General features: G+C 40.7%; 3 protein-coding genes across 3 annotated transcripts; 2 read left to right on the top strand and 1 right to left on the bottom strand.

Annotated features, from left to right (window-relative positions):
* Positions 1 to 3,969: 3,969 nt before the first annotated feature.
* Positions 3,970 to 6,980, top strand: EAF02_001423 (uncharacterized protein; the record flags this gene model as incomplete). Its single annotated transcript, XM_038897471.1, has 12 exons — positions 3,970 to 4,195; positions 4,245 to 4,438; positions 4,492 to 4,505; positions 4,557 to 4,628; positions 4,678 to 4,864; positions 5,026 to 5,244; positions 5,292 to 5,386; positions 5,436 to 5,457; positions 5,524 to 5,597; positions 5,658 to 5,819; positions 5,895 to 6,398; positions 6,455 to 6,980. The coding sequence occupies 12 exons, from the start codon at positions 3,970 to 3,972 to the stop codon at positions 6,978 to 6,980; spliced, it is 2,295 nt and encodes a 764-aa protein (XP_038762446.1).
* Positions 6,981 to 8,637: 1,657 nt separating this feature from the next.
* On the bottom strand, positions 8,638 to 10,435 carry EAF02_001422 (uncharacterized protein). The gene is made up of 2 exons (XM_038897470.1): positions 9,929 to 10,435; positions 8,638 to 9,875 (listed from the first exon to the last, which is right to left on the bottom strand). The coding sequence occupies exons 1-2, from the start codon at positions 10,004 to 10,006 to the stop codon at positions 8,745 to 8,747; spliced, it is 1,209 nt and encodes a 402-aa protein (XP_038762445.1). The 5' UTR covers positions 10,007 to 10,435; the 3' UTR covers positions 8,638 to 8,744.
* A 652-nt stretch (positions 10,436 to 11,087) lies between these two features.
* EAF02_001421 (uncharacterized protein) lies at positions 11,088 to 12,858 on the top strand. Its single transcript, XM_038897469.1, has 5 exons — positions 11,088 to 11,234; positions 11,459 to 11,548; positions 11,601 to 11,658; positions 11,712 to 12,113; positions 12,329 to 12,858. Exons 1-5 carry the CDS (start codon positions 11,134 to 11,136, stop codon positions 12,656 to 12,658), a joined length of 981 nt encoding a protein of 326 aa, XP_038762444.1. The 5' UTR covers positions 11,088 to 11,133; the 3' UTR covers positions 12,659 to 12,858.
* The last annotated feature ends 499 nt before the right edge of the window (positions 12,859 to 13,357 follow it).

Below are 13,357 nucleotides of genomic sequence, written 5' to 3'. Positions count from 1 at the left end.
ATAAATATTGTTTATGGTCGGGATTCAACATGTAAGAAGATATTGGGAGGGTATGTATGTATGTAACCAGCGCAACGATCCTTTAGCAAAAATATAGTGTGTTGTTGAGGGAGGAATGTTTATATTGCTATTTGGGGGAAGTCGTGTGATGGTTGTAATGGCACCGTCAAAGCCAAATCAATGGATTGGGAGATAGATAAGGCTGGGGCGTGGTTATTGTGAGGAATGTGAGGAATTCGAGTCGAGCATCTGTGATTTTATAAGTGTGAGTAAATGAATGAATGAATGAATGAATGCCATGCAATGCAAACAAAGTTTAATGAATTGATCTTGATATACCTGACTGTCTTCTCGCTCTTGGAAGGAAATGGAAGTATCAAATAAATAAGTAAAACATATACACATACCCAAAAGCTTGGTGGATCAAATCATCCATCCAATGGCAATGTACAAGATGAGACAACTTCCCTTTCCGATTGCGAAGTCGAAGTAGAAGTCGAAGTAGTGCGTGGAAGGATTAGGTATGTGGAGGGAGCTAGGAGGAGGTGGTGGTGGTGGAAGGCAGGCAGGCAGGCAGGCAGGGGATCTCTATCTTATCGCAGACCCCAAGTTTCCAAAGCGGATAGATAAGCACAACCGTGTCAATAGTCTGGGGACGAATAGTAAGGACTAGGTAATATGATGGTATGAGTATAGTATGAGTATAGAAGGAATAAAGTATGAGTATAGTATGAATATAGTAAGAGTACCACTTTTATCTTCTTATGTCTACCACCAAGCAGTATGCCCTTGAACAAATACTGTCAAGTACCAAACTTAATTCTTGAATGATCGGAGATGGAGTGGATGGAAGGGGTTTGGTGTGATTCGGATGTGTGATTGATGTTTGATTGGAGTGAATTTGTGATTGATGGAAATTAATGGTCAAGAGAAGATGGAGTATGGAGTGAAGAAAGAAAGAAAGAGAAGGAGAAGGAGAACGATCAAAGGAAAAGAAGTGTGGGAAATTATCATTGGATATCTCAACCAAAGAAACTAATCAATATGGAGAAAGGAAACTTTGATTGGCAGCTCATACATTTACACAAACCCCCAAAGGACAAATAGAAAAAAGGGTTAGAGTCAGAGAGAAGAGAGGGGAGAAAAGAAAAGAAAAGAAAAGAAAGAAAGAAAAGAAAAGGGTGAAAGAAGGGTTCAAGGAGAAATAATGGGAATTGTTGAATCTTCATCTCTTCGTCTCTTTTCTATCATAAGAGATAACACAACACACACTTATTATCCCTTCCACATACAATACACCATCTATGTAACTATTCACCAAATACATTTACTACATCCTCAGTCATTCTATCCCTCTATCTATCTCGTCAACGCCTTCCTTCTTTTCTTTCTTCTTGCATACCCAAGTCGTAAGACTTACATACTTGCATCCAACCTGCATTGTCTAGATTCGAATAGCTCACAGCGTCCACCAATGCCAACCCTTTCCCGTCCTTCAAACTTCAATTTATTTTTCAAACAAGCAGAGAGACATGCATCTTATCTCCGTTTCCTCCTCGTTCCCATCTTGTCCTCTTGGCTTTCTCCTTTCCACTTCTTCTTCTTGCACCACTTGATACCTGCTTCATTCACTTCATACCTACTTCATACCCTCACCTCAAACTCTATTTCGATTCTTTCCATCATCCCTCTTCATCTACATCTTCATCTTCGTTTCTCATCCAATCCAATCCAATATCGACCTTGGAGCTTGGAGCTTGGATAAACGGTCTCTTGCATTCCCAATAAGCCATCTCTTCCCTAGAGTCACATCTGATATCAAATTCCCCAATTATATTGTGTGGTGGCGTCTTTTCGCGTCTCAAGAAACTGCAGCTAAAGGACGATCAGCCAATATATGTGAAGTTCAGACCTCCATCACGATGAAACTAGGAAAGTAAAGAGGACTAACAGAAGCAAGCAGAGCTAAGGTTGGGCGGGGATGAAGGAACGGTTGGTATAATGAACGGTAAAATGTGGAGATTTAATCCATTAACGGTATAGATCAGTTTGATGTGACAAGTTACAACCTTGAAGCCGTCTTCTGCCGTCTGCATACTACACATATCACACATACCATACACGCATCAACAATATACTGTACTTCAATACTTCAATACTTCACATACCGGCACCTATCATAGTATCCATACTTATTATCAATTCGCACGTTTCTATTATGTATGGCAAATCTCAATTCTTTATCTATTTTATTATCATTATTATATATTCTCTTAATGGGGGTAAACCCCCAAACCCCCGTCCTCGCTGCGCTCGATTTTCCCCAATTCATCAACTCATCGATGATGAATATGATGACTTGCAGTGAACTGAGGAGTGATTGCTCTTCTATTAGAGCGAAGCGAAGAAGCCCCCACGGCAGTGGCCCAGCGGAGCGACAATTACGATTTTTATTTACGTATGTATGTACCTAGGAGGCTAGCATCTAAAACTCACGTACAGCTTCATCATGAGATTCACTTCAAGAGAAGAATCATCACTCCTTCTCCACTTACAATCGACGATAGAAGAAGATCAGAATCATTCTTGGGCCATCGTCATTGATCATTGATCAATCATCATACACTTGTAGGTAAGGTCTCACACACCTCACACCTCACACCTCCGAGGCCCCTCCCCCTCTATGACATCGGTCTTGCCGTACCGAGTTGTGTACATCATAAGTTCAAAGTGTGAGCACTGGGGGGAACCTTGAGTCCTTGAATGAGAATGAGCAGTGGTCAGTGAGTACTCCACTATTGATACTGAACTAGCTCGATCGCTCACTCGAAACAAATTCAAATTTATCTGTGCTTTTGCTGCATAACAACTTCATCGACTCCACAGTCTCCACACCCACCTTCAGTTTTTTGAAGATATTGACACATTTTTCCAAAGGACCATGAGAGTATTCGAAAAACGTTGAAAGTTCTACCTACCTACCTACTTCTAGTAGTAGTTACCTGCACCAGATCCAAAACTTGGCAACAAACATCTTGACAAGCCTAACATCGTTCAAATTAATCCAATCCCTCTTGTCATCTCCTCTACTACATACCTTCCTCTCCTTTGTTTACTCCATTTCCAATCTATCCAGATATTGTTATACTAGTGTATGCAATGCATGCATCTTAAGTAACCTCAAGTCAAGCTGACCAGGTAACTATGTTGCAATCTCATAACCTAAAGAATGTCGAGATCATTCTTGGTGCATGAAACTATTCCACACCGAGTCTAGACTCTAATATTCAACTATCCTCAACTTCCTCGACCTCTATCAATCTCTCTCAATGCTAATTTACCATCTTTCCTTCTTTAAATTTATATATATTTCGACTCTTAGCGACTGAAAGCCCCCGGCGACTGAAGACCCTCCGAGATGATGAATACAAACAATTCATCTCAAGAACACTTGAGGACCCCCGCTTGCAATTATATATGCACGTGATTTTTTATGTTTGGGTCGATTTGAATCAAAAGGCAGTTGCAAACTGTGTAAGGTATGGGATGATATTTCTCTCTTTATCGTCAATGGATGTCTGTCCCGTCTTGAGCTTCTTTTTATAGATAACCAATGATGATACCATACTAAGCTTCACTTCTCATCTTCAAAATATGATACCGTTTCGAAAAATCGAGATTAAACTACCCCAAACGACTTTTCAGATCACTGATATTCCATAAGTTGATTAGTGTGATAAATTCGTCCCAACTGAAGGAGAAAAGCTAGCTTTATACGGAATGTAAGTGTTGGAGTCACATTTCTTTGTTCACAATCACAAGGGGCCCATCGTCCTTTGTCATTCTGTTGTTGTGCAGTGCAGACATGAAGAACAAATGATCTATTACCTTCTGTTATTTGCATTTGCGAGTGATCTACTATGAACTATTCGTCAATTACAGCAATTGCACGTTACAGCGGTACAAAATATGGATCCATTAACACCAAAAGGAACTCACGTAAGGTTTGCAGGACCTACACCCTTTGCTAGAAAGTATGGACATCCCAAAGGAGGCATTCATTCCGTGCTAAAAAGCTACCTGCCCCAATTGAAGAGCGGTCTCACACCAGTAACTCCAGCACAATTCTTAAAACCCCAAGATCAATTGAATCTTGACGAACGTCTTGAATTGTATCAAAGAATCAGGTTCTCTGGTAGGCTCTCCTCAATGACATTTTACTTGATGATTAACGCTGGTCAAAGGTTTCACCGCAGCAGAGTTGAAATCAGTTCTAGCTTTGCCAGATTCTCAGGAAACTATAAGTCGAAGGATAGACTATGGAAGTGATCTTGGAAAAGTCCCAATCCATCCCGTGTTAGAAAGAAGCAATTGGCTATATGAGTTTCCGAAAAATCTGGCTAGGTATCCATTAGGAGATGGTAATGAATATTGGGAGGCAAGTAATCCGCCGTATCGAAATGTTTAGTTGAGACTTACTAAGCAACTCAGGCCGCGAATGATGCGTGAGTATACTCTATCTTTGAACACACCCTTACTAAAACACCGGCATCCAGCGTGTGGAATGCAATGTTACCGGCTATAAAGATTGTATCAAGCGTTATCGCTAACATACATACGTGGGACTGGTATGCTTTCCGGTCGTTAGGATTCATTTCTATTTCGCTAACGGCAAAGGTTCAATGCGTTGCTGAAGGGTGAACTGGTAGAGATTCCAGAAACGGAACTTCCACCTGATTTTGGCCTTCATGCAATGCGTTTCAAGTCCATGGAGGACAGAAAAAACAAGGAACTTGCATCTTACGCTATAGAGCTATTGGGGAAGATGTCAAAACAGGTTAATTATGCATTGGTAGGAGCCAAAGTATGTATTCAGCTTAGTGGACCCTACTTCTCCATTTCAGATCTTAAGTTTTCAATTCCTTTCGGCAAATTTCTCTGTACAGGCACATTTTTGACTCTTGTTTTCCCTCCCAAAAATCAATTCCTCATGAGACAATTACTGAAACTTGCATCCCGTGTAAGAGCACTCAGGATGGAATGGCTGAACTAGGTAACTTTCAAGCCGGCTTGACCAGGTGGTCCCCACGTCGAGGTACATCAAGCAGTCCGCCCGAACATCGAGCTACACTTGTTACCATCGCCTATGAATTGGTCGAGCCGTTGTTGAACCCTCTTCTCTTGCCAGAAGACAGAGCCTTGGACGATTTTCGCTTAGCAGAAGATATTCTTCACGAGACTGCGGTAAGTTGCATTCGAATTTCGGATTGGCTCACCATTGATCAAATCAGCATGCCATGGGCCATCAAATGGTCAGAATGAACAAAGAACTTGAGGGCTGGGGCTGGGCCGAGCCTTACTTTGACAACGAGCCTATACCAGAATTGCAAGTCAAGCATCGTTCGTTTTTGCCGGAGAAGCTAACTATTATATAGGGGATTCTCTGCAACAAATCAGGTATGTCTATGAGTCTAGATTCTTCTCATGATCTTCGTATTAGTCCTTGTTAAACAGTTTTTTAAGGTATTTGGTGGCATCTCGCTTTCGGTTATTAATCCAGTAGACACTGCGGGATACTCCTCCGGAGGTTTAATCTTGTGAGCAACTCTTATCTCCTTATATTATCCCGCGTCGCCTCAATCTGACATCAATGTTAGCTATAATTGGCCTACGTACAGACATGAGTTTTACACGGCTACTATGCCCGTACTGGCTCCGGAAAAGCAGAAGAATTGGGAAAACATAATGTACTATCCGATCCCTGTCTCTTACTTTATGAGCCTCGAGTGTGAAGAATTTTGGGACGTTTACGTGAGGAAGTAAGTTTATTCGTTTAAGATCTGCTCAAGGATAGTCTGGGAATATGGCCATAAGTTTAACTTATAATCACACAGATTTGGCTCAAAGGCAACTCAAGCGGGTCCCAAGATAATAGGCGTTATTCGACGAAGAGGTGAGACTGCGGCTGCTCTCAGACATACTACGGGTACTCCGGGGCCTGAGAAAAAGGCTCCAGGAGTTTTTTCTAGAAGAACGACTAAAGTCACCCATTCGTTTGAGGCCGAAAAAAGAAAATTGGCTTTAATAATCAAGGAAGCATCAAAAAATGTCCACCCGAAGGTCTTATCACCAAGGCTTCCTACTGGGGAATATGGTTTTCAGCCCATCATCGGTCGTGCCGATAGAGCTGATGCTGTCGAAATGGACTGTCCCAGGTACGATGAGATCAGAATGTATCTAGAACGAAACAAGTTCGCACTTGCCATACACACATTTAAATATCAATTGCCTGCGCATTTGGTCAGGTGCTATATCCTTCGTCACGGTGGAATTGAACTCACGAATGGGGAATGGAAAACCTTCCTACTTGTGGCGAACACGAAAGATGAACTCTTCTAGTAAGATATCCGATTGTTTTCTGTCGGTTTTTGAAACGTTTACTAATCGAAATCAGCTATTCTCTTGCCGCGTATGGCGTCATTCAAGTCAACTATAAAGGCTGGATGGACCCCACACCACCACAGCAAACAGAAATAAAAGTACCTCCGCAGCCCGACGCACAACTCACAGAAATATTTGATTTCATCTGTCGACGAAATCTCAAAGATGTAGATGCACACCAAGAATCCAGAGATATCGACGCATTTCTTTTAATGTACGACTCAAATGTAATATGGAAGATAGAAAAAAGCAAAGGCATAAGAACAGAACTCCTAGAGCATCCTGACATGCCAGATGGTTTTACCGATGACGAAGCGGGCGAGGAACTTTTCATGGCGTGTGTTTGGCATTCGCCATACTTTACAGATGCGCCTTATCGTCAGGGAGTGGTCAGAAGAGCGAGTCTTGATGCTCCTGGGATTGGCCCTTATGTACCTCCGCCGCTGAAGAATATTCATCAAAGTTTGACGCGGGGAGATCCGATGAGATTGGGTGTTAAAGATATCCTTGGGGAGGATGCGGATGAAATGTATATGTGATGATGATCAAGGCGTATCGTTGAGACCGAAATGGGAGAGGGTGTCAGGGGTAGCAGATAATTTTATAAATCGTATAGAAGTTCGACTTTGGATGATGGTAGTCTGTATCCTTTTTCTGTAGTGAGGTCGATATTCGAGTTAGTAGTACGACATTTTCTATTGAAGAATAATTTGAACGATTGAGATGAGGAGAGGCATTTGAAGTATCTCTTATACAACATGAGAAAAGAAGACGGGCAAAAGAAGTTACTAAATCGATATGCAGGGCGTAGACTGTTTGTTAATTTATATATATGCAGCATAAATTTTCGTTCTCAAATCCTTTAATACTTTAATCTCCTCAATATCAAGTCTCATGATTTCTGATATCTTGATAGATATTCATATAGTAAATAAATACAATATAGTAATAACAAATAATATCTTAGACGATTAATCTATTCGATTCTCAAAAAAAAAAATTAAAAATAAAACGCATTATGTGTCACGGGATCACCTCTGGGAGTATTCAGAAGCTTTACCGCTGAGCTAAACGCCCAAAAGACTAGGAGGTAAAACTAGAAGTTCTACCTTACTCTCACATATATAACAGAACAGGACAGGACAGAAAGGGCTTAGTGTTATCTTGTAACACCACCCCCCTTTTTAAGGTATAATCTCCATACCATCACCTACTAAGAGGTTTCAGGATTCTGGATTCTAATGCCTCAGACATTCAGATAGACAGACAGAATCTATATATGCTAGCCCCCAAACCAATGAAGGCTTGTAAGCTATAAGTGGGCCCCCCACACAGCTCCACTTATAACTAAGGGTAGTTCTATCTAATGTCATAGGATCACCTCTGGGAGTATTCAAAAGCTTTATTGCTAAGCTAAATGCTCAAAAGACTAAAAGGTAGAATTGGAAGTTCTATCTTACTCTTATATATATAGCAGAACAGGACAGGACAGAAAGGGCTTAGTGTCACCCCGTGACATTATGAATAGTTAATCGATTCTTATAAATCTTATTACTTAATAAGTTATTTTATTTAAATATCGATCTCTCTTTTTTCTTAAAAAGAAAGAAAGAAATAAATAAATAGAAAATAAGATGAGATATAGATATAGATTCGAATGAATAAATTAAAGATATTAGGGGTTTAATTATGAGATTGATTTCGATTTTAAATGGGAGGAAATATAGAAATTAGATTTTTAGATTTTTAGATATATATAGATATAGATATAAATAGAAATATAATATAAATAAATAAATAGATAGATAGCGAATGCGAAAATAAATATCTCTTATTATTAAGTTTAAGTTTAAGTCTAGGAATGTAAGTATATATTTAGTATATATTTAGTATATATTTAGTATATATTTAGTATATATAATATATATATAATATATAGTGGATGGAGAGAGATTGAGATGAAAGGATTCTTTTTGTATTTGAATTATGATTTTGATATTGATATTGATTTTGAGGTTGGTATTGAGCAGCTACAAGAAAATCTACGATGAAGGGTTCTTTCTTTGAGCGGGAAGACAGGTATGAAGTTTACATTGGATGGATTAAGTGGATAGATGGGTGGGTATGGAGTATGAAAATAAATGGAAAAGATAAGATGATATCAAGACATTCCGAATGCATTCGCGTAGTTTGTGTGATTTATGATCTCCAGGGCTTTTTCATTATTCTTAGATCTCGCTAACCCAAGAGATGAGATCATGAGTTTACAAACATATTAACCGCTTCACGTTTCATCTATGAGGCTATATAACCATAGCCTGTACCCCCTTCGCCGTCGAATCCTCGTCGTTTTCAATTTCCTCCTCGCTCTCCTCATCCAGGTCCTCTAAAGGATACGTCAGTATCGCTGCAATACCGCCTAATCCCTCCAACCTCTTTCCACTTTCATGATCACTACTTAACACTCTCGCTTCTCCTCCATCGTTTCTAACCTTATCTACCACTTTAACCCATCTCTTCCTAACTCCTATTTCCTGACTTCGAAATAATTCGTTACTTATTAGTAAAACACCACCGCCTGCTCCTACCGCACCCTGCTCAACTGCTTTCTCCACTTCAGCCGGTCCATACCATGCTCTACCGTCGTCTTTCCGAAGCATCGTCATAAATTCATCCATAAACCGGGTTTCGCGGGCGTACTTCGTATTGCTGAGTTTAGCCAATACTTCTGGACTCGTGAGGATTTCGTTGAGACTGTGAAGATGACCGGAACTGCTGTGTACCACGACGAAATTATTCTTATTGGCTAGTACGGCTTTATTTCCTGTCCTACTTGCTTCCTCCAGTATGTACTTCTGGAAACCCTGTGCGACAAATCCGGGACTTGCGAGTAATAATGGGCGCTGTTGAGTAATATCTACATATCTCAGGAGTGTTTCGAGTACCGTCTGGTAAAAGCGCTTCATTCCACTATCGTAATCTCCAGCCATCCCGGCTCTCTTTTTCGGTATCCTGGTTTCGATTCTCTGCTTTAAAATGGTTTGATGTTCAGTGATTAAACATATATTGGCCATTCCCTCTTGCATCACAATCGCAGGCACTACGCCCTCTTTGTCCTCTCGAATAGCTTCTTTCACCACATCTAGAGCAACGGAATCCCAACCATCGATTTTGGCGATTCTGAATTTGCGATTCAGCTCCAGATCGAGAGTATGATATGCGCCGACCTTGACGTATAAGTTCTCTTCGCTTATGCGACCTTTGACGTGCAATTGACCGGCTTGTGGATCGAAATCTAAAGACACTACGCTGATGGATAAGGTACAGTGTGTGCGGGTTGTGGTTACGCTTCCGGTGGCGGTTTCTCTGCTAATCTTGCGGAGGGCGCTGGCGCGTAGGATGTCGGTGGGGGTTATGAGGTTATAGGCATGCCACTGAGATATGTTAGAATTGGTGAGTGAAGGGAGAGAATAGGGAGCAGGCGAACCATATCTTCTGGTTCCTCGGGCATAAGAGTGATGGTTCCAGAGCCATCACGCTCGATATGTTGTTCAAGAAGGCGCATAACTTTTGGTTTCTGCAGATGCGTTTTATTCTTCTAAAATTTGTTTGTATAATGTAAAATGAATTATATGTAGGACTTTCCAAAAGTATTATGGTATCTTTCAAGTGGATTGTGTGGTGTGAAATTTGTAGGAAATTGTGTCGCAAGGTTGGAAGGAATAAACTTTATAGACTTGGGAGAAAAAAATATGATGATGATTTCACCGTGGGCTAAATGATGGCGGGGTATCTAGTGTGCAGCCGGTGTCGTACTAAGATTTAGTCTATAAAAGGTTGAAAGATGCGGTTCTATTCAGTACATTTCATCTGATAAATATACATAAAGGTATGTAGGTAGGTAGACAGACATTCACACATTTCGATATTATCTCGTGAGATCGGATTGATAATTCTTTTGATGTGACTGGAGAATCTTTTGATTTCAACATGACGTAAACAATGCAATGGATATGAATGGGTGTGAAATTCAATGCTAAGATCAACACATGGCTCGAGGGCGAGGATGGGATGGCTCGGATAGCTCGATGGACAAAGAATTATCTTATCAGAGCTTACATAAGCATAAACACCTTGATCTCATCTGTCTGCTCACGTGCTGCTGTGTGTACATGGCAGCTCTTAGAAAGGATCTCGACTATCATTGTGTTTGGGTGATGTTACAACTAGAAGAACTTTAAGACTCAGTATCTGGTACTGGTATGTCAAAAGATACAAGGTTGAAGAAGTTATCACCACGTGTAATCAAACTTCTCTCTCTCTAATATGTATCTTAATAGTATACCTACCGTTCTAGAGCGAAGCGAAGAAGCCTCCACGGTAGTGGCCAAGCGGAGCGTCATATATCGAATACATTTATATCTTCCTATAAGTACCACCGTACACAGAACACTCCATGTCGTGCTTTGAAACTGTTGGTGCCTGTTCAATCATGCCCTACTCTGCAATTATAAATCTGTCACGTGTCTGTCATTCTTCATCGTCGGACTCGGAGTTAAGGTTAAGCAAAAACAAAGATATTTGAAATCGAGGGGCAAGGTTACCGCGGAAATACATCAGATATCTGAATTGGGTATTTAGGTAGGCCTGTTTCTCTTCTTCGCTGCGTTTTCCAGTTAGATCCTTTATATCATGAGATCCTCTTTAACATCACGTCTCAATCTCATAAGAAATCAATTCAAACCATCGATTCCAGCTACTCATTCAAGATCGTTTACAGCTTCTTCAAAAAAGTACGTACTACGTGATGAGTATCTCACTTAATACATCCTCTCTCTGTTACCTTGCATCGAATGTGTTCTCAAATCCTGGATGTTTTGATCCACTTAGGTACCATTAAATTGTGTTCCTCTTAAACTCTGGATCTTTCTCCTCGGTCACTGCCACTCTAGTTTCTACCGCATCTTTCCATACAACTCATCATTGATTTGGACTTCCAAACTGACTTATACTTTAGCAACAATATGACGAAATTCGATATCAATTCAAAGCTTCGTATGAACTCGGGATATGATATTCCTATCCTGGGGTATGGAGTTTACCAAACGTACGGAGATACCACCATCGAGGAATATGGGCCAAACTAATACCAAATTTAGTCCAGCATCTCAATGTGAAGATCTAGTGACCAAAGCCTTTGATGCAGGTTATCGACATGTAAGATCAATTCCAAGATAAGGGGCTTCTGGTACTCCTCTAACTTGGCACAGGTCGATTCAGCTGCGGCATATCGAAATGAAGGCCCTTGCGCCGTTGCCGTTCATAAATCCAGCATTCCACGTGAAGATATCTTCTTTACTAGTAAAATTCCACCTCGTGCCTTGAGCTATGAGAACACTAAAGCACAAGTTACCAAAACTCTTATGGAAACTGGGCTTGACTACATTGATCTTATGCTCATCCATGCTCCTTATGGCGGGCGAGATGCTCGTAAAGGTGCTTGGAAAGCTCTAGTTGAGGCTCAGGAAGCAGGGAAAATTCGCAGTCTTGGTGTCAGCAATTATGGTGTTCATCATCTGGACGAAATGGAAGTTTATATAAAAGAACTCGAGGAGGAAAGAGGGAAGGGTAGAGGTGGCGTTATTGATGTTGGTCAATGGGAACTCCATCCAGTAAGTTGTCTTATAGCCTGCTCATCTCAATCCCCTCTGTTTATCAAATTTTGTACACAATCATCCAATCAAGAATCAGGATTTGGAAAGACTCCTCTTGAGATGCCTCTCTTGTGCTTCCATAATTTGTCTTCGTTCCCAACTACCCCTCATTACCTTGTTATACATATCGATCGTATTTCTTCATGAGTACAATAGGACTGACTTTGAACCAGTGGCTTGCTCGAGCTGATATTGTTTCATGGTGTGAGAAACGAGGCATTATTCTAGAAGCATACTCCCCTCTTGTTCGTGGCGAGAGGCATGACTCTAAACTGCTTCAACCACTAGCTAAGAAGTACAACAAAACCTCAGCCCAAATCCTGCTAAGATGGAGTTTACAAAAGGGCTTTGTACCCTTACCAAAAACTGTTACCCCCAGCAGAATTAAGGTAAATGCCGACATTTATGATTTCGAGCTCACGGCAGAGGAGATGAATGGGCTTGAAACCGGGGACTATTATGTATGTGCTTGGGATCCTACTGTCGCTACTCTTGATCAATAGATGCAGCAATATAAAAAATCATTTGAGATCTGGTAATTAAGGATTATGCTTTGGAGTTACCCAATCTTCAACTTGTACAATCATACACTAATAGCTGAGATTCGTCCAATGAACACTCCTGTCATCTACAACAATGATCCATCCGTATCTGAAAAGTGCATTGAAAGGATATAGCTATGTGCTTTCAACGTGATGTAACGAATAAACGAATACACTCGCTTGGGTAGTTCTCAGGCAAATTAAAGCTTCATGACATAAAGTACTTCAATTTTCGACATATCACACCACATAATATCAATCTAGCGCCCCCTTGAGCTTTATGATTTTGGGAAGATCAAGAAGGTCGATACAATTAGATGGGGGAATCAGATCTGTTTCCATCTTAGTCCTGAGTGTTATCGCGGCTACATTTGAAGCAGAACGCTAAAAAAAATCAACTCCGGGCAGTAATAGAACTATTGCTAGAATACATAAGTACTATCCTATCTTACCATCACCCTGTACACACCAGTAAGCATAATTCTGTCCATCTTCCCTGTTTCAGATAATTATTTCAAGGTTTGAGTCTAGGAGGTATTAGCCGAATAGAGCCTCTTGGTAGCTCAATTGATAGGTCAGTTTGCTCATCCACTTATTTGCGCCTGGAATCTTATTCCCACGTAATATTTGCAGCTCGGAATTCTAACAACAGATTACAAC

Source organism: Botrytis sinoallii (genome assembly GCF_014898435.1).
Source record: "Botrytis sinoallii strain Bc 23 chromosome Unknown BSIN_002, whole genome shotgun sequence".
NCBI classification, from domain to species: Eukaryota; Fungi; Ascomycota; class Leotiomycetes; order Helotiales; family Sclerotiniaceae; genus Botrytis; species Botrytis sinoallii.
Note: the sequence above shows the minus strand (reverse complement) of the source record. Positions and strands in the feature narration are given on the sequence as shown.